General features: G+C 45.9%; 2 protein-coding genes and 1 pseudogene across 3 annotated transcripts in view; 2 read left to right on the top strand and 1 right to left on the bottom strand.

The window, feature by feature from the left end:
- LOC310791516 (claudin-10-like) overlaps positions 1–3,643 on the top strand; it is a gene marked incomplete at both ends in the record, with an annotated part of 4,582 nt that extends 939 nt beyond the window's left edge. The window contains 3 exons of the mRNA XM_083653191.1: positions 305–386; positions 513–620; positions 3,451–3,643. Of these exons, the coding sequence (XP_083509317.1) occupies positions 305–386; positions 513–620; positions 3,451–3,643 (383 nt within the window). The remainder of the gene's footprint in view (positions 1–304; positions 387–512; positions 621–3,450) is intronic.
- Positions 3,644–6,797: 3,154 nt separating this feature from the next.
- LOC310791215 (AN1-type zinc finger protein 5 pseudogene) lies at positions 6,798–7,400 on the bottom strand (annotated as a pseudogene). Its single transcript has one exon. The product of its transcript is annotated as an AN1-type zinc finger protein 5 pseudogene (transcript).
- A 3,649-nt stretch (positions 7,401–11,049) lies between these two features.
- LOC310791217 (7-dehydrocholesterol reductase-like) lies at positions 11,050–23,027 on the top strand. The gene is made up of 7 exons (XM_083652894.1): positions 11,050–11,147; positions 12,725–12,947; positions 13,407–13,497; positions 13,600–13,813; positions 14,609–14,813; positions 16,075–16,206; positions 20,500–23,027. The coding sequence occupies exons 1-7, from the start codon at positions 11,059–11,061 to the stop codon at positions 20,962–20,964; spliced, it is 1,419 nt and encodes a 472-aa protein (XP_083509020.1). The 5' UTR covers positions 11,050–11,058; the 3' UTR covers positions 20,965–23,027.
- The last annotated feature ends 318 nt before the right edge of the window (positions 23,028–23,345 follow it).

Below are 23,345 nucleotides of genomic sequence, written 5' to 3' on the forward strand. Positions count from 1 at the left end.
TGTGTGTGTGTGTGTGTGTGTGTGTGTGTGTGTGTGTGTGTGTGTGCGGTGGGGGGGGGCGTCTGGGCAATGTCGAGGCCCTCCGCCGCAGAGACCTGGGTTCAATTCCTGGCAGCGGTGCTTCCGGTTTGGTCAGACGTTCCTACAGACACAATTGGCCATAAACAAAATAAGAAAAAATGTAAATGTTCACAGTTGAAGGGCCCTAAAAAGTTGCATAGTAATACATTTAAAAAGAAAATCACATTGCAATGTTGAATTTACAATGACCGTTAAAGTAAATATTATGTTCCTATCGCCTTAGGGTTGTGTTCCATGATTGCTTTCTCCTACTATGGAAACAAAATCAGGGCAGACTTCCAAGACTCTAACTTCAGAGCGCAGAAGTACGTAACATGTATGGAGAGTGAAGTACGCTACGCTGTAGCATCATGCTTCAAAGTGTGTCATATGTTTCTATCATGAAAACATGATGCATTCATGTAATGGCTATATTTTGTATTTGTCCTCAGGTTTGAAATAGGCGTTGGTGTGTTCATTGGCTGGGGCGGCTCCACCCTCCTTATTGTAGGAGGTCTTATTTACAGCAGCTTTGCAGGGAAGGAAGGTTGCCAGTCAAGGTACTGCATGTGATCTGTTGCTGTTCATAGTTTATTATTATTATTATTTTAATATGTATTTATTATTTATTTTTTCAGATTTCGTCCCATTTTCTCCCTAATTGTACCTGGCCAATTTCCCCCTGCTGCCCCGGTCACTGTTCCACCCTCTGCCGATCTGGGGCGAGCCATAGACTAGTACCATGCTTCCTCCGACACATGCACAGTTGCCAGCGGCTTCTTTTCACCTGACAGCGGGGAGGACGTGCAGTATACATTGGAGGATCACGCTATTCCCACCAGTTCCCTTCCGCCCCGAACAAGCGCCCCGACCGACCAGTGGAGGCACTATAGTGCAGCGACCAGGACACATATCCCTAATCCGGCTTTCCACCCGCAGACACTACCATTCGTGCCTGTATGGATGCCCGACCAAGACGGAGGTAACACGGGGCGCAAACCTGCGACCCTCCTGTTGGTAGGCAGGGAATATACCGCTACACTACCTGGACGCCCAGTGTTCATAGGTTTATCCCAGATTATTTACCCAGAAAAATACAACACCCAAAACACAATATAGGCCCTATTCATTTGGTTAATATTATTCTCTTAACTCATTGAGTGCCAATGATGACTTTAGTCGTCAATTGCTTCAGTAACGTTGAGTGCCAAAGACGACTAAAGTCGTCAATTGCGTTTTTTGACGGTGGGACGTGCATCAAAGCCAGATCCATCTCCTGTGAAAGTATGGTGGCTGTTGAATGTGTAAAAGCTATTTTAGGGACTCATTAGGTGGCGACAGTGCTCTCCAGATTACAGAAAGGCCAGGAGAAAAGAGAGAAGAAGTCATGAGGAAACGGAAATCGCATCGATCGATATGCATGAAGCATAACGGCCCAATTCCAATCCGGCCCCTAAAGACTGAAGCCCTGAACCCTCAGTCCCTCTAATGGCCGCCATCTGAAAGTGGTTGAGTCATCAAGTGTGGAAGGGATCCACATTGGATAAATAGGAGGATTGGGACAGCAGAGCCCTTTGCACTTGACAAGATGATGTTGACTCTGGCAGGTTTGGGGCTCGCTATATATTGTTTATTGTCAAGACGCCTAAAGTGTTTGAGGGATAGACTCCCTGATGAGTCTGTTCTCATCCAGGCTCTGGCTCTACAGAGTGGACAACAGGTCATTTAAAAATAAATGTAGCCTACTGCAACATGTGTAATTATAATTAAAAATAAGCATAATAATGACATGTCACCCAACATTATACACAATGTCAATACTGTACAATACAGATTCGGTAAAACTATTTCTCATTCATCAAAAAAGTTGTGGATTGCAATTGTAATAGAAATGATCGATGATTATTCTAGGATTGTGTAAAATAACTACTTGCATTCCTCTGATATAATATTTTTGTCTAATCTGAAATCCCTATTAATGTAATGTTTCATTGTCAATTAAGGCATTCCAGCGCACTCGCAAACACCGCGTTCCTTTCGCGCGTGTGTTCTTTTATTTTTTGACAGATATTTGCAGCCTTCTCCGTTTTATACGTCACAACGCTATGCATTGTGGGCAATTCCCTTTCCGTAAGTGGCCACAGCTGCTCCCTTACGGTAAGGGGGCAGAAAGGGCTCACTCTGAGCCCTCATTCACTTTGTGATTTCACTGTGGGACATCCCTAAGCCCTCACTCCCTTCACGTGAACGCGCCTCTAAGGGCTTGAGGCAGTAAGGGGGCGGATTGGAATTGGGCCAACGTTAGCTGTGCCTGTGAACAGCAGTCAATCTGCTGCCACAGCCCCTCTGTCTCCGCTGCAATAGCCCCTCCATATGATTTAGTTGGCGACAGCAGCGTCTTTCTGAAAAGTTACATTATTCTCAGCTGGGAGCCGGTGACACGATGTGAAAAAGCGGGGGGATGCAGCGCACTTTTCAGTGCAGAGTCAGAGCAAAAGCAGAGCGAGAGCAAACGCAGCAGCCCAGAGACACTCCCAAGGAGGAAAAGGAGGGGGGTGGGGCACGCAGGGCAGCAGAAAGCCCAGAAAGCCCAGAATCGGACGCAGCTTCACAGCTCACAACTGAAACCCCAGAAACGAGCGAGCCCGATCCACACTGCCCCGACGAGCGGCCGCCATCCAGGCAGCAGACTCGCCTGACACAAGCAGCACTCAGAGCGAGCAGCAACATCATGACACACCCACGGAGGAGGAGTTTGCAGTAGAGGGGGGGTGGGGGTGCTGTTATATTGAAGGAAATTACTGTTCAGATGTTTCAGGTCAGAAAATATTAGTTTCAGAGTCAGTGATTTGCTTGAAATGCTATATTTCACAAAAGGCTCAATATCTCAGCTTCTAGATGGAAACGCCAATTTTTTCTGTTTTTGATCTTCTCCGGCTGATAAGTAAAGAACGGAAAATGATATCAATAAACTTTTTTTTGCTGCTGATACAATAGAGTCTCATCGTTCTTTGTGCGTGTTCGGTGTTTACATAGTAATATCACACAATATTCTGTGGGCCTGGAGAAATCACTGAAAACGCTCTGAAACTCTGGCACTGGGAGCGTCCGTTCTCCAAAAGTGGCTGGCACTCAATGAGTTAACTTCATCGTGCATTTTTTGGACTGTCAATTCCTATTTATCACTCAGGTCGTTCTAATTCATGTGTATATTGTATTGGACTGCACTTTGATTTTCTTTTGTGATTTTATCTTTCTATATTTTTCCTTTTGATGTGACCGTTTTGCTGCATATTTAGATCAATTCAAATTCCTTGTACACTTTGATGACAATCTCATCAGCTACTGTGGCAACAAACGTGATTCTGATTCTCATATTCAACGTTACAGCTCAAAGAGAGATGAAGTCCCTGCCTACCAGCTGCCTGATGCCTATGCAGCTGTTCCAGCCAAACAGAGCGACGTGTCTTCAGCTTGCACAGAGAGCAGAAAAGCCCAGAGCAGCAGAGCCCAGAGCAGCAGATCCAGCAGTGTGTCTGGGATCAGCAGGAGCAGCAAGACTTCCACTACCTCTTATGTGTGACCTACAGAGGTGGAAAGTAATCAAGTACAAGTATTAATAATATTAATTATAAGAGTAATTCTTGTGAGGATTTGTACTTTTTAAAGACCCCGTAAAGTCAAAAATCAGTTTTTCTCCTTAAAGTTGGATGTTTGAACCTTTCTGTACAGAATGATGTCTGTGCCGTTTGACACAAGAAGGCTGTACCACAATCATCTGCTGAAAGTGGAACGTTTCTCTGAGCTCACTGAAAAGGGCATTTTCAATTAGCATGATTTGTGACATCATGAATGCTGGAATATTCAATTCAATTAAATTCAATTCAATTAAATTAAATTCGATGTCTGCAGGTACAGACTTTTTTCATCGTGTATCGCCAGCCAACACACTGAGGCAATGAGGTTCTGAAAGATGGACCAAGAGTCGGGCAGAGGCTTTGAACCAAATTTCTAACAATCACATCTTTTAGCAGTGACCTGACCGCAGCAGCGAGGTTTGAGCTGAGGTAAGATAACCAAAAGAAAGTATTCTGTGACTTAGATTGGTCCAAAGTAGATTTAGGAAAAAGAGGGAACTTAATAAATAAATCGGTATCAAACACACTTAGAGAGTTCATTCACAATAGTGCCAATTATCTTGGTGTGACTGTGATGGAAGTCTGTAAGGAAGGGCCCGTTGTGTCATAATGTACCGTGTACGCCAGCACACGAGCAGCAGCGAGGTCCTGAACTGAGGTCAGATATGGACCAAGAGACGATATTCTGTGACTTAGATTGGTTCAAGTTTGAAAACTATCACATCTGCAATTGAATTAGGGGGGAATCACCAGAAGGATGAATCGGTAAAAGCACACATTCAGAATTCACTCACAATAATGCATAATCTAAAATAGAATTATGCTGCTCACAAAGTAAAAAGCATAATGTTAATAATCTTGCAGTGTGATCTTTTTACCTTGTAACACTATTTTATGAAAAGCACTTTCAATTGCTTCTGTGTATGAAATGTGCTATACAAATAAACTTGCCTTGCCTTGCCTTGCTTTGTGCCTTGTGAGTGTGAGTGTGTGTTGTGTACAGTGTTGGGGTAACGCGTTACAATGTAACATGTCAGAGTACTCTGATTACTTTTTTGAGGTAACGAAAAATGCAACGCAATAGTTTTGCGATTCAAGTAATCAGTTATTAGTTACTTTTTCAAATAAGTAATCCGTTACCTTTGTCAAATAGAACTGTTGCCCGCAGCCCGATACAGCTTTTTTTGTACTCAGAAACGAGGAGTTTTGTTTTTACGTCTGACAACATTTCAGCATTGTGCAGTTACACCGTGAAATTACAACCAACCATGCTGGCTCAGTCAAAGCATGTCCCAGCCTAGCTGCCTATTCTAGGTATCTGATTGGTTACATGGAATGTCTGTCTATCTGTAATGTAGTATTACCAAATACCTTGACAACATTTAAAATGTCCCCGTTCCTCTTGTTGCCAGAAAAAGAAAAAAGAAAAAAGAAAAAGAAAGACATTTTTATGGTGCCTCTGTAGAAGTCTGAGGATTTGTGACCTTATACTTCAAACTTCTTTAGCTGCCTGAGGCCATACAGGCACTGTGGGGCTTTTTTGATGACTGTGGAGATGTGGTTTGCCAATGTCAGGTCCTGGTAGATGCTGACTCCCAGGTACTTTAAGTGGTCCACTCTCTCCACCGCTGGTGACTGGGGGGTGGTGGGCTCCATTGGAGATGTTTGGGCACAGGTGATTGGCCTAGCACCATTGTTCCAGGGCACTCGCCTCTTTCCTGTAGGTCGTCTCATCGTCATTCGAGATCAGCCCCACCACCACTGTGTCATCTGTGAACTTCACGATGGTGTGTCAGCGGGGAAGAGGTGTGGTGGTTCACTCTCACCACCTGGTGGCAGTCCGTCAGGAAGTATCAGGAAGATATGACTGGAATCAGGAGAGGGCTGTACCAGTGAGGCCACGGTAATCGGATAAGCAGTTGAGGAGGATAGTGTGGGAGACCAGGACGCCGCTACAATGAAGAAGTCGTTATTTTGAAGAGGGCGATCTCAGTGCTGTGGTGTTCTCTGAAGCCAGAATGAAGAGGTTCATAGAGCTCATGGTTGGACATGATGCTGGCGGTGTTGGGCGGCAACTGGCCTTTGCAGGATTTTACTGAGGAAAGGAAGGTTGGAGATCGGCTGGTAGTCATCCAGATCCAGACCTGGCATCTTCCATTTTGAAACTGCAGGGTACTTGGCCAGATTCCTTGGAGCAGTTGATCATGTCTGTCATGATCAGGCAAAGGGTAGGGAGGCATGCCTTTGACCAGGGCTGTGGGTATGGGATCCAGAGAACAGGTGGAGGCCTTGGTCTTGAAGACCAACTTAGCAATATGGGGAGCATCCACAGGGAAGGAGGACCGAGGCAGGCGTGCAGTGGAGGGAGCGATGTCTTGTTGTTGAGATGTTTTTGTAAATGGGACGGTGCAGGTGGATAGAGTCCACTTTAGCCTGGAAGAGGTCCAGGAACTTGGAGCAGAGGTCAGGGGAACCTGAAGGGTGGGAGTCAATGAAGGGATGAAGTCACCAGTTTATGGTGAAGAACAGCATCCTAGGGTGGTTTTGCTGGTTGCCAATGAGAGTAGAGTAGTAGTGAGTCTTTTTAGGACCTCACATGGTCTTTGAAGGCCTCAAGGTGGAAAGTGAGGCCAGTTCTTTTAAAGAGCCTCTCTCTATGGCCGTTGGCGTTCATGGTGCAGAGTTTGGAGGTGAACCAGGGGGCGGGGGGGCAAGACAGTCAAGGCTGAGGGACAGGGCAGCGTTGTAGTGGGCTACCAGGCCATTCACGGTGGTGTCGTGAGGATCTGAGGACATATGGGTTGCTATTGTATGTTTCTTGTATGTTCCTGAACGTGATGGTACAATGTGTGCATTGCCTGGACATACATGTACATACCCTCTTATAGATGCCTCGGCCCCTAGTGGCCACGCCGTTAAAAAGGAGAAAAGTATGCATGCATGCATCTCCTTCAGACACATCTTTTCGTTTTTCTCCTCTTTGTTTTATCTTCTCCAGGTTGGGAAATCGACCGCTGTTCATTTCAAAGGTTCACACTCAAACTCCAGTCTTGTTTCGTCAAAGGTCTTGTCATTATCATTGCTGCTGTCATTGTTAAATTATATTTTCTGGATCTTTTCGGCCACCACCACGGGGTTCTCTTTGCGAATCTTGGCAGCAGCCTCGGCCCTGTAGTCGTAGGGACAGTTGTGCTTGTCAGAGTAGCGGTGCAGGCCACAGAACAGGTCGCCACAGAAACAGTTGAACCCTGTAAGGCCCACCCTCTTGCGACAGATGAAGCACCTCTTCTTCTTGGGTTTTGGGGCGTCACCCTTGTTCTCCTCGATGCTAGAAGAAGCTACATGGCTAGAAGCGGTAGGTTGGCTTACAGCAGCAGGCTCTAGGGGTTCTGGTTTGTACTGCCTGGAGATGCTCGTGTCTCTCACAGCAAGAGAGCATTGAACATTTTTAGACATGTCTGGTGAAGAGGCAGGAGAGGCATCGGCCTTGGCTGGACTGGCTTCTAGTCTCTGGATGGCCAAAGCCTCTGAGGGAGGACTTGCAGCTGAGCCCTTTGGGCTGAGTGGGTCGCTGCTCTGGTGCCGTGTCAGGTGTTCCTTGTAGCAAACAGAACACATGCTATTGGTTCTGAGGTTGCCATAGAAACCACAGCCTGTGGCACAAAGCATGGGCCGCGTGCTCTGGTTCGTCTCTTGGGCCATTTTCTGGACGTTATTGGACTCGGTGGCTTTGCTTGGTCAATGCTCTATGTTGTTGCAGCAGGTTGAGGCTTTATTGGCTGGGTTATGTGTGGAAGAGTCGTCCAATTTTATGCTAATGAGGTCATAGACATTGTGACATCATCAGTGATGGCATAAAGCACTGATGATGTCATAGACCTTATGCTAGTGAGCTCATAGACATTGGGACATCATCAGTGATGTCATAAAGGTGAGGCGTGGGAGTATCCATCTTATTCCTAGCTGACATGAATGATGCCATGGGATTCTGAATTATGTTCAAAATAAAAGTAAGCCTATCAGATCTGCCAAGCATCTTCCAAGAACCGGACACCTTGTTTAAATAACGAATTGACAATAAGGTTACAAGTAGGGTGACACAATTGTATCACCATTCAATGGAGGCAAGTGGCTGTGTATCATGGCAGAGCACTGCCCTCTAGTGGTTACTTGATGTAAGTGCATCTCAACAGGCAAGAACAGGAGGCCAGCATTGGATTAGAGTAGAAAGATGTCAATCTTAACACCTGACTGGCTGTGTTGGAGAATAACAATAATGAATTATATTGCATTGATGTATGATAAGCTTAAATGTGTTTATTTGGTCAAAGATGCCTTCTAAGTAGGCTACAGTAGGCTATTGTAATTAGTGATGTGAGGTTGCAAGAAGTTTGTGATAGAAATTGCAGCACACAAGGTATTTTAGGTTGCTGCAATGCTCTTCTTTGAAGCTTTCAGAATAAATATATAATAATGTTATTCTGATGTGGCACATATTTGTGTAGTCCATGTTTTGATTATAACTGTGTTAGTAGTTTAGTTTTGGTGGGTTTGGGCCCATGATGTTGCATTTGATGAGGTCAGGTAGGTGTAGGCTACAGCAAGTTTTGTATATTGGAAAGGTTATTAAGAGAGAGACCTGGTGGCCCTTCTACACCAGCAGCCATGGTGTGTCTAAAAGGCAGGAAGTAACGCAGGTGCAACTGCAAGCAAACATCAATGAGGGTTTCCAACTTTCAATCCATAGGTGTTTTGCTTGCACCTGTGTTACCTCCTGCATTTTAGACACAAAATGGCTGAGGTGAAAAAGGCTAATAGCCACACACACACACACACGCACACGCGCACACACACACACACACACACACACACACACACACACACACACACACACACACACACACACACACACACACACACACACACACACACACACACACACACAAACACACCTGATTCTAAATATAACTGAATCGCTTGGTTTGACCAAGTAAAAACTATTTTTAGCATCTTAAAATGTCTATGGGCACAAAAAAAGAACGAATGGCGAATGAAATCTCTTGGTTTGTATACTTAAACCGGAAGGGGCCATGACTTTGGCCAGCTCGTCAGGTGCTGGTGGCTCCAGTCCGCATTAACCAATGAGAGGACCGAGCCAGTTCTCAGACCCGCCCTCGCCTCTACGCCATTGGTTGAGGTTTTCACGTAGTCGCGTTGTGGGCGGAGTGCGTCATACGGTGTCTCTCCAGTCCAGCGGTCAGGAGCAGCAGCAGCTGGGAGGCAGAAGACAGCGCGACGGCCAGTTGTAAGACATCTCTTGGCTTAGCGGTTGCAACGGTGAGTGAGCTATTAGAATAATGTATGTATGATGCGGTTATGATATATTCTTATAATGTATATGACTGGCTTATACAATGCAGGTATTTCCCCTCTGTTTGAGGCTAGTATGCTCAAAAGGCGGGCTGTCACATGAGGGGCAGCGTTCAGCACAAACAGCACGATATAACGCAATGTTCGTTCATTACATGTAAACTGTCAATCTAGTCTCTCTTGCCAGACTATATAATAGTATTCTATGTCAAACTAGCCAGCTAGTTCAAAGGACAACGCCACGCAATGGAGTGTTTGTTTTTGTTTAGCTAAAACCTGTTGGTCTCCTCCCCCTTACTTACAATGCTATGGGTGAAGAAGAACAATCATGAAAAGGTTGAATACGTTTGGACTTGAGTACAGACAGACAGACAGACAGACAGACAGACAGCATAGATAGATAGATAGATAGATGGATGGATGGATGGATGCATTGGTTGTATAGATATATAGGCTACTAATCTGTAACGTTATTAACTATAGATTAGAGACAAGACACAATATGAAGGTGATCAAGTAAAAAGGTGCAGAAAAAAGTACCACATAGTTCTTGACGGATTGCTGCACAGAGTCCAGTAATATTATTGCACTGAGTCCACATAAGTGAGTATTGCACAGAGTCCAGTAATGCATATGTCAGAGTCCAGCAGCCAAGGTCATGAGCCCTGCCACTGGTGGAGATGTTGTAAGTCTGATGGCTGTGGAGCCCTCAGGTGCTTCTGACACTTCGCTTATTGATTTAAAATACGTTTGAGGAAAACCACCTAGTTGTTTGGCACGTGACACCCAATTGGAATACACACTGGAGGTCTTATTTCTTCTACCGTCGGAGGCTGTGGTGGTCTTCATCAAAATCTCTATTTTAAATCAATAACCGCTCACTTTTTGAAGCAACTAGGATTCAGATTATGTTAAGTTTGTTCCATCTGATCCAGAGTGTTTGACTGAACTGAAAGTGTTTCAGTTGACCATTCACCCAGTAGACCTACTGTTGTTTGTGTGGCTGTGAATAGAGAAGTCCCAGCTGACTGGTGTGTGTGTGTGTGTGTGTGTGTGTGTGTGTGTGTGTGTGTGTGTGTGTGTGTGTGTGTGTGTGTGTGTGTGTGTGTGTGTGTATGTGTATCTGTGTGTGTGTGTGTGCGTGCGTGTGTGTGTGTGTGTGTGTGTGTGTGTGTGTGTGTGTGTGTGTGTGTGTGTGTGTGTGTGTCGTGTGTGTGTATCTGTGTGTGCGTGCGTGTGTGTGTGCCTGCGCTCGTGCGATCAGTAGATGTGGGGAACAACAATAGTGGAAAAAAAGATTGATTTCATTGGTATCACTGTATCTCTGGATAGCCTCATAAATGTGTTGTAAAAGCTCTACAGCTTTATCAAGCTGGCCTCCACACGGCTCTGCTTGTTATCTCACTTCCCCAAAGACATGCACTTTGATTTCCCTCTTTACCTCATTACCTGTTTATAAAGCTTCCCCTGACACTAAACCCCTAATGAACCTGTTATGACACTAAGCCCCTAACGAAGCTGTTTTGACACTAACCCCCTAATGAACCTGTTATGACACTAAACCCCTAACAAACCTCTTATGACACTAAGCCCCTAACGAAGCTGTTTTGACACTAACCCCCTAATGAACCTGTTATGACACTAAACCCCTAACGAAGCTGTTATGACACTAAACCCCTAACGAAGCTGTTATGACACTAAACCCCTAACGAATCTGTCATGACAGCTGACAAAGGAACACCTTTGCAATAAGAGAAGTGGCAGTATCAATTATGTGAGCTTAGAATTTATTTATTTGTTTATCTATTATTGATCTATGCCAATACTCTTAGTACATTCATTGAATGTTATTCTGTGTTGTAGTAATGTCTCAAACATACCGACTGCTAGTGCTAGAAGTGAAACTACCACCAATTGTCTTGCCGCACACCGACAGTCAACATATCCCTTCTCATCTGTTCCTCCAACAGAGACGAATGGTGCAGTGACCATGGAAGCCACCAGGAGGCGTACCAAGCACAGTACCAATGGCAAAGCATCTGCAGAGAGCGAACAGACTGCGCAGTGGGGGAGAGCATGGTGAGCACGCCCAAACCCAACTGAGTGAGAAACATAGCAAACTCAACCCAAGCCCATCAGGTTCCAGACTTTGCGAGGGCAAGTTCGGCCCAGGACCACGTGCATCGTTTGGAAACCGCGGGGGCAGGCTTACCTGGGTTGTGTACAGCCACAGATGGAGTGACGCAAAATTGTGGCAATAGAGAGGCAAAGTGGAACGTCACTTCCTGCTTCAGCACTGTACCAGAGATTTTCATCCGCCATTTATTTTCCCATAGACATTTCGTAAAATGCTCATAAAAATAGTTGTACTTCGTCAAACCAAACGGTTCAGCTAACGCTATAATCGGGAGAGACCATAGAATATTTAACTCGGACCAAAACTTAAAAAAACAACATGGAAAAAATATTTTCTTCAAACCCACATTTTCTTTTTGACGTTTTTCCCAGTGAAATGTTATGCTATCTTTCCTGTTTCTAAATATATCTGAACCGTTTGGTTTGAACGAGTAAAACTATTTTTATACTTATTTTACGAAATGTCTATGGGAAAATAAATGGCGGATGAAAATCTCTGGTACAGTGAGGAAGCAGGAAGTAGGCGGTCACTTTGCCTCTCTATTGTTGTCATGGCTCCTTGCAGCAGTTTTGGATAAGCAGGGGCAGTAAAGTTAATTAATAGTACCTATTCAGATTATATATTATTCCCCAAAATCCACCTTTAGAAACAAACATTATAATAGTAATTGTAAAATAGAAATCCCAAGCTGACAATTGACCCATCTATTTAGAATTTTAGAATTGAAATGTCTCAGCTTTCAAGAAATATGCATTATTTACAGACATCCTGAAATAGGAGGAGTGGAGTGACTCCAGTTACCCGCAGGCTACACACAGTATTTCACTCTGCTCTGCCCCAATGTTACCATACACTCTCATTCTTAAATTCACTCGTCACTACCAAATCCTGGTAGTGTGTGGAAATGGACTCTGAAACACTGTGTGTGTCTGGCTCATTCGTACAGCGACGCTAAGCTTATTTATGCTTTGTTGATCTTGTCAGTTGATGGCTTGTTGCCAGAATCAGATGCACAAATTCATTCGTTGTCCTTTCTAGTGATATTGGACAGAATCACAAAACTGCAAACGGTTTTCCCCTGATCAAAAATCATATATATATATATAATATTCTTTCGTTTTATTTATTTATTGGATGCCGTCACTCTCTCAGACAGCCTCTTTGACATGTTTCTCAAAGTGAGAATCAAGTTGTGAGGTGAAATTTCTCTAGGCCTATTTTATAATTATAATTAATAAATAATTATGAAATCATTTATGTTACTACAATAATTAGGTCTACTTTGGTTTTTGATAATTAGGCCTACTTTGATCAATTTCAGCCAAATTATGGACAATTCTGCAATATTCCATGTTTTACAGTTGATTCAATTTGTATTAGTAAATTCTATGATTCCATGTTTTGTTTTTTGTTTTCATTTTGCGGAAATCACATGGCCCAAAATGACCTCAATATTCACAGCATTTTCCAGATCACACGTTCAGTCGGTCTTATAACAACATACCCTCTTCATCCTCAGGGAGGTGGACTGGTTCTCGTTGTCCAGTGTGATCGGCCTGCTCTGCTTCGCTCCCTTCATCGTCTTCTACTTTGTGATGGCCTGTGACCAGTACCAGTGCTCCGTCACTCGACCTCTGTTGGACCTGTACCAAGGAGAGACCACCCTGCTCTCCATCTGGGCCAGGGCACCCTCATTCACCTGGACCGCTGCCAAGATATACGCCGCCTGGGTGGCCTTTCAGGTAAGAGAGGAGAGAAAAGTCACCACCACTTAATAGTGAAAAGTAGTGACAATGAGGAGGGGACAACTTGCACAAATTCCCCATTCTCGGGCGTCCATACAGGCACAATTGGCCGTGTCTGCGGGTGGGAAGCCGGATTAAAGGTATGTGTCCTGGGCGCTGCACTATAGCGGCTCCTCTGGTCAGTTGGGGTGCCTGTTCTGGGGGGAGGGGAACTGGAGGGAATAGCGTGTCACTATTCCCTCCAGTTGTCAGGTAAAAAGAAGCGGCTGGTGATTGCACATGTATCGGAGGAAGCATGTGCTAGTCTAAAACTCTCCCCAGAACGGCAGAGGGGGTGGAGCAACGACCGAGACAGCAGGGGGAATTGGCCAAGTGCAGGGGTGGGGGGATCTTCATCCCTTTACAGATCGGGATCTCGGGCTGATGAAATAGAAATTGGTTCTGTTTGTCCCTTAGGTCTTCCTGTACATGTGTGTTCCTGATATCACCCACCACTTCCTTCCTGGCTATGTCGGCGGCGTGCAGGACGGCGCACGGACTCCTGCTGGTGAGTAACACACATTACAGCATTTGCGTTATTGAGACACTCCGAAGGAGACGATCCGGTGTTACTCTCGTCTCTCCTTCAAATGTTGTCGTTTCGCTTCAGGCCTGATTAACAAGTATGAGGTGAACGGGCTGCAGTGCTGGCTGATCAGCCACGCCCTGTGGTTCGCCAACGCCCACTACTTCCACTGGTTTTCTCCCACCATCATCGTTGACCACTGGATCCCCCTGCTGTGGTGCACCAACATCCTGGGCTACGCCGTGTCCACCTTTGCCTTCATCAAGGCCTACTTGTTTCCCACAAACGCAGAGGACTGGTGAGTCCTGATACACACATGACAGGATGAGACGTGCTTAAATACATGTGATTAAAAATCCACCCTCAGATACACTTAACTCTTTCCCCGCGTGATATGATGGTATTTATACCATGGTCTGGGTGAATACTCTTTTCCGATTGGCCGGCAGGTGTAACACACACGTAGTTCGGCTCAAGTCTAATCACATGTTGTAAATTCATCTGCTATCCAACCTGCACAGCTGTTTCATCAAACAGCACAGTAACGTTATTCAACTCGCTACCTCAGCTTCTATGAGCTGAGCAGACTAGCTTCCCTGCACCACACCAGCTCGTATCCAAGGTTCATCCTATTTACTGGAACAGTGAACAACGTTTCCATTGCACGAGAAGCCGATGGGATGGTTACGCTTGTTCCAGGTATTAGTCAGCAGCGAGGGGTTTGCCTTAAATGCCTCTTGTCAACTGGCTGTGAAATTGCATTTGACGTTGCCGCGACAACTATTTGTCAGGCCACTTTTTGGTACATTGCAAACGGATCACTTTTTGGCACATCGCAAGCCCGCATTTTCTAACCCTATCACCAGAATAAAGTGTTGAAGGCTTTCTCATGGAGTGGAGTGGAGAATTGCTTTCTGAAAAAAAATATTTCAGATGTAGTCTACATTGAAATTTAAACATGTAATTAAAATGTTGTCTCGCATAAACACTGGGAATCCCCCCGCCCTGCAATATCCTTTCTTTATGTAGGTTTATGTCTGTTTCATAATATATCTTAAACAGCCTTTGTTTCCATGTGTGTGTGGTTCCACAGCAAGTTCACGGGGAACATCTTCTACAACTACATGATGGGCATTGAGTTCAACCCGCGGATCGGCCGGTGGTTCGACTTCAAGCTGTTCTTCAACGGCCGGCCGGGCATCGTGGCCTGGACCCTCATCAACCTGTCCTACATGGCCAAGCAGCAGCAGCTGTACGGCCACGTCACCAACTCCATGATGCTGGTCAACCTTCTGCAGGTAAGGAGGGGGAAGGGTTAATGGGGCATTCCTTTTGGACTGGGAACTAGGGGATTTCACGGTTCAAAGTAGGGATGGGAATTTCATGCATTTTCCTTAACTGTTAGTTGCGGACCTTAACGATCGGTTAATCATTAACGTTGTAAAAAAACAAAACATGAATGAAACGTTTGTTTCCTGAATCTCAGTCCACCGATCATGTGACTACTTCCTCACGTGACCGCTCCTTCTATTGTTTGGGTGAGGTAGCCTATGCCCTCTGCTGGACTGGTGGAATAACACAGTGTACGCTCTGGACATTGAGGTGATACATACAACCATGGATCTACCTATATTATACAATGTCGGTCAAAACAGTTAATTCATTTTAATCGGTTACATTCTTAACGGCAGTTAACCGACTACCGGTTAATCATTATCATCCCTAGTTCAAAGGTCAGAAACACCACGCCCCCCTGTGACGTCACCTGCCCTCGGATTTCCTCCGCCGATCTCAGCAGAGCCTCACCAGCCCCGACCTCAAACTCCAAGATGGCAGTAGTGAAACAGTAGTGAAAGTTGTAGTAAATACTGTTTATTAGCACTTCGGTCGTTTTTGTGTCTCATTAAAATCAGTCATACACACAGCACTGTCTAACCTCGATCTGTGGACATGTTGCTACAGTGTTTGTATGTGCAAAATACCACGTAATGCGTTGAACTGTTATTGCTAACAATGGCTAGCCTGGCTAGAGCTCAGCTAACCCTGGCTGGTTTCCCGGAACGCACAGAACTGGTGTGATGTCACTCACCTGGGATATCCCTAGTTCCCAATATAAATCAAATGGTACATTAGGAGCATCATTGTATTAATATGTGGGAGCTGCATGGGAGTCGTATACAGTATAGCAATGGGATTTTCAAAAAGAAACAAAAAATTAAATCACACATACATGTCAGGCCCAGCAGAACGTCCAGAAACAAGTGATGTCACAGGTGTTGCACGCTCATTTAGAATGTACTACCTGTACTACCTTTTGCTCCATAATGTGCGTACTAATCATGAGCCCAAAATGTAAATTCATGACAGAATTCAAACTGAACCATCTTTATAAGCAGGAAAGAGTTGAACATGGTGCTTTCAAACTGTTCTCCCTTCAAGAATCTGTATACATAGGTAGGGCGATGTTCAGTTTCGGCCACATGCCGTGCTTGAATTTAGTGAGCCATGTAAAAGTAATAATCATTTGATAATCATGTTTTTGATTGTGTTTTCTTGTAGGCCATTTATGTGTTGGATTTCTTCTGGAACGAGGCGTGGTACCTGAAGACCATCGATATCTGCCATGACCACTTCGGCTGGTACCTGGGCTGGGGAGACTGTGTCTGGCTGCCCTACCTCTACACACTGCAGGTAACAAACACCTGGGCTGGAGAGACTGTGTCTGGTTGTTCTACCTCTACACACTGCAGGTAACAAACACCTGGGCTGGAGAGACTGTGTCTGGTTGTTCTACCTCTACACACTGCAGGTAACAAACACCTGGGCTGGAGAGACTGTGTCTGGTTGTTCTACCTCTACACACTGCAGGTAACAAACACCTGGGCTGGGGAGACTGTGTCTGGTTGTTCTACCTCTACACACTGCAGGTAACAAACACCTGGGCTGGAGAGACTGTGTCTGGTTGTTCTACCTCTACACACTGCAGGTAACAAACACCTGGGCTGGGGAGACTGTGTCTGGCTGTTCTACCTCTACACACTGCAGGTAACAAACACCTGGGCTGGAGAGACTGTGTCTGGTTGTTCTACCTCTACACACTGCAGGTAACAAACACCTGGGCTGGAGAGACTGTGTCTGGTTGTTCTACCTCTACACACTGCAGGTAACAAACACCTGGGCTGGAGAGACTGTGTCTGGTTGTTCTACCTCTACACACTGCAGGTAACAAACACCTGGGCTGGAGAGACTGTGTCTGGTTGTTCTACCTCTACATTCTGCAGGTAACAAACACCTGGGCTGGAGAGACTGTGTCTGGTTGTTCTACCTCTACACACTGCAGGTAACAAACACCTGGGCTGGAGAGACTGTGTCTGGTTGTTCTACCTCTACACACTGCAGGTAACAAACACCTGGGCTGGAGAGACTGTGTCTGGTTGTTCTACCTCTACACACTGCAGGTAACAAACACCTGGGCTGGAGAGACTGTGTCTGGTTGTTCTACCTCTACATTCTGCAGGTAACAAACACCTGGGCTGGAGAGACTGTGTCTGGTTGTTCTACCTCTACATTCTGCAGGTAACAAACACCTGGGCTGGGGAGACTGTGTCTGGTTGTTCTACCTCTACACTCTGCAGGTAACAAACACCTGGGCTGGGGAGACTGTGTCTGGTTGTTCTACCTCTACATTCTGCAGGTAACAAACACCTGGGCTGGAGAGACTGTGTCTGGTTGTTCTACCTCTACACTCTGCAGGTAACAAACACCTGGGCTGGAGAGACTGTGTCTGGCTGCTCTACCTCTACACTCTGCAGGTAACAAACACCTGGGCTGGAGAGACTGTGTCTGGCTGCTCTACCTCTACACACTGCAGGTAACAAACACCTGGGCTGGGGAGACTGTGTCTGGTTGTTCTACCTCTACACTCTGCAGGTAACAAACACCTGGGCTGGGGAGACTGTGTCTGGTTGTTCTACCTCTACACTCTGCAGGTAACAAACACCTGGGCTGGAGAGACTGTGTCTGGTTGTTCTACCTCTACACACTGCAGGTAACAAACACCTGGGCTGGAGAGACTGTGTCTGGTTGTTCTACCTCTACACACTGCAGGTAACAAACACCTGGGCTGGAGAGACTGTGTCTGGCTGCTCTACCTCTACACACTGCAGGTAACAAACACCTGGGCTGGGGAGACTGTGTCTGGTTGTTCTACCTCTACACACTGCAGGTAACAAACACCTGGGCTGGGGAGACTGTGTCTGGCTGTTCTACCTCTACACACTGCAGGTAACAAACACCTGGGCTGGAGAGACTGTGTCTGGTTGTTCTACCTCTACACACTGCAGGTAACAAACACCTGGGCTGGAGAGACTGTGTCTGGCTGTTCTACCTCTACACACTGCAGGTAACAAACACCTGGGCTGGGGAGACTGTGTCTGGTTGTTCTACCTCTACACTCTGCAGGTAACAAACACCTGGGCTGGGGAGACTGTGTCTGGTTGTTCTACCTCTACACACTGCAGGTAACAAACACCTGGGCTGGGGAGACTGTGTCTGGTTGTTCTACCTCTACACACTGCAGGTAACAAACACCTGGGCTGGGGAGACTGTGTCTGGTTGTTCTACCTCTACACACTGCAGGTAACAAACACCTGGGCTGGGGAGACTGTGTCTGGTTGTTCTACCTCTACACTCTGCAGGTAACAAACACCTGGGCTGGGGAGACTGTGTCTGGTTGTTCTACCTCTACACTCTGCAGGTAACAAACACCTGGGCTGGAGAGACTGTGTCTGGTTGTTCTACCTCTACACACTGCAGGTAACAAACACCTGGGCTGGAGAGACTGTGTCTGGTTGTTCTACCTCTACACACTGCAGGTAACAAACACCTGGGCTGGGGAGACTGTGTCTGGTTGTTCTACCTCTACACTCTGCAGGTAACAAACACCTGGGCTGGGGAGACTGTGTCTGGTTGTTCTACCTCTACACTCTGCAGGTAACAAACACCTGGGCTGGAGAGACTGTGTCTGGTTGTTCTACCTCTACACTCTGCAGGTAACAAACACCTGGGCTGGAGAGACTGTGTCTGGTTGTTCTACCTCTACACTCTGCAGGTAACAAACACCTGGGCTGGAGAGACTGTGTCTGGTTGTTCTACCTCTACACTCTGCAGGTAACAAACACCTGGGCTGGAGAGACTGTGTCTGGTTGTTCTACCTCTACACACTGCAGGTAACAAACACCTGGGCTGGGGAGACTGTGTCTGGTTGTTCTACCTCTACACACTGCAGGTAACAAACACCTGGGCTGGGGAGACTGTGGGGCCCTTTACAAGAGGATAGTTTCTGGAAGAAACAACACAATAGCGTTTCCTTCACACCTTTTCCTTCACACCTTCTCCCTGTTTACATGAGCGCTGTTGAATTTTTAAAACGCCATAATGTACATGCCAGTTCGCTAGGTGGCAGTGTGATCACCTTATTCTTTGCCCATACAAGGCAAGGTAATCGTCCTTCCGGTTTTAAACACGGAAGTAGAGTACGCCTACCGCAGTCATTTAGACTTGCCAAAAAGATGTTTTCAAGCTAAAAAAAACAAACAAACTGTTTTAAAGTTTTAATATTTGTCGGGTGAGAACGTAACATATATGTGACCAGTTTATCAGAATAACGCTTATTGGAAATCTTTAACGAGCACCGGGAGCGCTGAGTGTGCTGACACCGGTCGGACTAGCTATCTGTCAAACCCTAATATAGTTAGGCTACCTGCAGTGAGAAAACACTGTCAACGTGCTTTTGTAACGTTAAATGCCGACCGGGTACAGCCATCGGCTCCTCGCAGCAGTAACGTTATGAACATGTAACTGAAGGTGGCCGCAGTGTAGCTTAATTCTGAATGTTGCCAAACTTCATTCATACTGACATTTTATTTTGAAAATGGCCGCCAACTCGCGCACGGCTATGGCGTAATCGCGTGTGTTGCGTGTGAAGGCACGTCAGAGTTCCTGAAATGAGCCGTCTCAAGTGATTACCTGGAGCGCTCAGCAGGAAGCGTTACCAAGAATTTCACTCTGGAGGGTGGTTTCAAAATGTGTCGTTTCCTAAGCGCAAATTCGCCGTCGCCGTCTAAAAGGGAGTCGCTAACGATAAAATAATTCCCCGTCACCATAGGAAACCGTCCTCGTGTAAAGTGCCCCTAAGTCTGGCTGCCCTACCTCTACACACTGCAGGTAACAAACACCTGGGCTGGGGAGACTGTGTCGTCACCATCAGCCTATCAGAACACTTTGAGCTTGTTGAAGCAACAGATAACAGGGAAGGAAAGCACTCCTGGTATCGATACTGTTGCAATTTGCAAATGAGTATTGTATCCGTCTCAAATCTTTAGTATCGATACTTAGCAAAACTATCGATAGTTTTGACAACCTTAGGATGAGGCTAGAGTGATTCTTTACAAATAGAACAGTCCCCCAGATGCATTCAAATGATGAATGCATCCAATTAGCAGTACTAAATTTATCTAAGGCCATGTTCATTACAGGCAAATCCCATTTGCTGCTAAAGTCATTAATCATCATTATCTTGATTGGTTTCCCAAATCTGATTTGGGAGTGTGTCCGCACTGCCACAAATCTGATTTGGGCAAGTGTTCAAGTCGGATCTGTGGGTCCAGATACAATGAGCCAACATACAATGTTTCTGGCAGTGTTTGCATGTCTGCTCTCTGCTCTTCAAGTCCCCGCCCCCTGCAAAAGACACTCAAATCTGATTAAGGTGATCAGCACGTCCACACTGAAGTCACATCAGTCGAAAGCAGATTGGAATCTACCTCCATATATGGTTTGGGACAAGTGACACAAATCAGACTTGGAGTGTCCAGACTCATAAAACCAATCTGGATAGAATCATGAATAGGTCATTAAAGTTCACAAATCAGATTTGGCCTCCTAGTCTGAACATGGCCTAAATCTCTCTCTCTCTCTCTCTAGGGTCTGTATCTGGTCTACCACCCGGTCCAGCTCTCCACCCCGCACGCCCTGGCGGTCCTGACGCTGGGCCTGGTGGGGTATTACATCTTCCGCTCCACCAACCACCAGAAGGACCTGTTCCGCCGCACTGACGGCTCGTGCAGCATCTGGGGCCGCGAGCCCGAGTACATCGAGTGCTCGTACCGCTCGGCGGACGGCGGCGTCCACCGCAGCAAGCTGCTCACCTCGGGCTTCTGGGGCGTGGCGCGTCACTTCAACTACACGGGCGACCTGATGGGGGCGCTGGCGTACTGCGCCGCCTGCGGCTTCGGCCACCTGCTGCCCTACTTCTACATCGTCTACATGACCATCCTGCTCGTGCACCGCTGCGTGCGCGACGAGCACCGCTGCAGCAGCAAGTACGGCAAGGACTGGAAGCGCTACACCGACGCCGTGCCTTACCGCCTGCTCCCCGGCCTGTTTTAGACCAGCCCTGCCTTACCGCCTGCTCCCCGGCCTGTTTTAGACCAGCCCTGCCTTACCGCCTGCTCCCCGGCCTGGTTTAGACCAGCGCTCCTCAAACTTTTCGGCTCGTCGGTGACTCCTTACTCCTTAATTGATGCGGCGCGTACGTGACGAGTCGCGACCCTCCGCCACAGAGTGGTGAACAGTTCAACCAACAAATGGTTTTCCCCTTTCAGACTCAGCTTTTCACAAGAAAAAAGCAAACAATTAGAGAAATTTTGGAGAAAAAAAATACATGATAATAAATTTGTTTTTTCCTCCCCTCCCGTGACCAGTTGGAGAAGCTTCACTGAAGCTTCACTGTTTTAGGCAGAGGAAAGAAGAGGGAAGGAAGGATGCTGCAGGGAAAGTTAATGATAAGTAGTGGCTCAGGAGGGAGAGCGGGTGAAAAAGGTCGGTGCTTCGATCCCCGGCTCCTCCAGTCCGCATGTCGAAGTGTCCTTGGGCAAGACACTGAACCCCAAATTGCTCCCGATGGCTGTGTCAGCACCCTGCGTGGCAGCTTGCCGCCTTCGGGGTGTGAATGGGTGAATGTAGGCACATTGTAAAGCACTTTGGATAAAAGCGCTATATAAATACAGTCTATTTACCATTTACGGAAGGTGGAGGGATAGCAGGCTTAATGTGAGGTGTGCGTGTGTGCACTCGTGCACGCTTTGTATCGATGGGGAGAAAATTATCAATAGACGCATAGACGAAAATAGCGTATTGATAACATTTTTATACAATCTATGATACACTATTTGTTTATACTGTATGTATGTGTGTATAGGCTATTGTACATGCATACATGTGTACAGTACTCTGACTGTCTGATTGTCAGAGGACATTTCCATGTTTATCCACCTTGTTAAACACATTGTGATCACTATAGTACATTGAAACTGGTTTGACTGAGCACAAATCAAACCAGCCCAAGCAAGGCTCAGGTAACAGAGTTTTATTAAGGAGGTGGAACATTCCCATTATGTAGCTTTATCAAGCTAGTGGCCAGTGTTGGTAACGCATTACAAAGTAATGCATTACTGTAATCACATTACCCATTACATTTGTCTGTAATGAGTAGTGTAAAGTACTACGGTTCATAAATCCAGTAATCACATTACGGTTACTAAATCAAACACTGCCATTACTTGCGTTACATAAGTTCTTCAATTATCAGCAGGATCGGGATTTAATCGGTGCTTTTTCATGCATTTTTGCGTGACACAACAGCTGACTGTTAAAAGCTATTAACTGCTAGAATGGATGGGCTGGAGGGACGGGGAGGAGTGATGATTGGTTAGATTTAGGCAGGAGGGGTGATGAATGGTTGTTTCAGGCCAATCAGAGGCGGCCGTCCCTCCTGCGAATCCATTGTAGCTCCAACTTTCATTGGAGTTCGATGCAGATGGGGGGGGGGCGGATATCCACAATACTTCACATCTGAGGCGATGCTGCGGAGTAACGCAAAAGTAATGTAACGAGTAGTGTGGTGGATTACTTTTGCCAGAGAGTAATTAAGTAAAGTAAGGCATTACCTTATTTTAAAGTAATGTGTAATGTGTAATCTATTACTTTTTTGAGTAACGACCCCCAACACTGCTAGTGGCTTAAGAAGGGACCAATCATTGTCATTGGCTCTATACTGACAATACTTAACTCATTTTGTAATCTATGTACAACGGTAAACTCAGTTCTCAAATCGGTTCACTTTATTTCTGACATAACATCTGTCTAGACAGGTGTGAAATACTCTCTAGAAGTTATGAGAGGTTCATAAATATGCTAACCAGACTGACGCGGTGGCTCTGTCCTTTGGTGCTGACGTATAAGCCGAGGTAGAAATATGCTGTATCTCCTGCTTAAAGCAGTTTTTATTTGGCTTGCGGTGAACCCTTATGTCTAGATCAAAGTTGACTGTCTAGGCATGTCCTGTGCTGTTTATAGACTTTTGATGTGATAATGTGTTTTTGCTGTATCCAACCTTCACAATTTCCATTGGACTACACTTTTCATTCCCTCTCCCTTTCATACCAGCACAGCACTACCTTGCTTCTAATGATGAAGTAAGACAATAAACTTGACACTTTTTTGACAGAGAAATATTGTTGTTGATTTTCATCATGGCTCTGTGGCGTCTCATCGCCGTGGTATGGACTTTTCTTCATCCATGTTTACATTCCATCCTTGTCGGGGTCGTTTTTCCAGAGGGATGGTCAGTCGGGGAGGTCAAGAGGTTGAACTTGGGTTCTCGCTCAGTAGACTAAAGAACTTACCGTGAACTCAACGTTAGTGTGAGTCCTCTTTATGAACATGTTGTGCCTTCTTTCTCCCCTTCCTCAAAGTGTGTCTCTACACTA

The sequence above is a fragment of the Poromitra crassiceps genome (genome assembly GCF_964638095.1).
Source record: "Poromitra crassiceps genome assembly, chromosome: 16".
Taxonomy (NCBI): Eukaryota; Metazoa; Chordata; class Actinopteri; order Beryciformes; family Melamphaidae; genus Poromitra; species Poromitra crassiceps.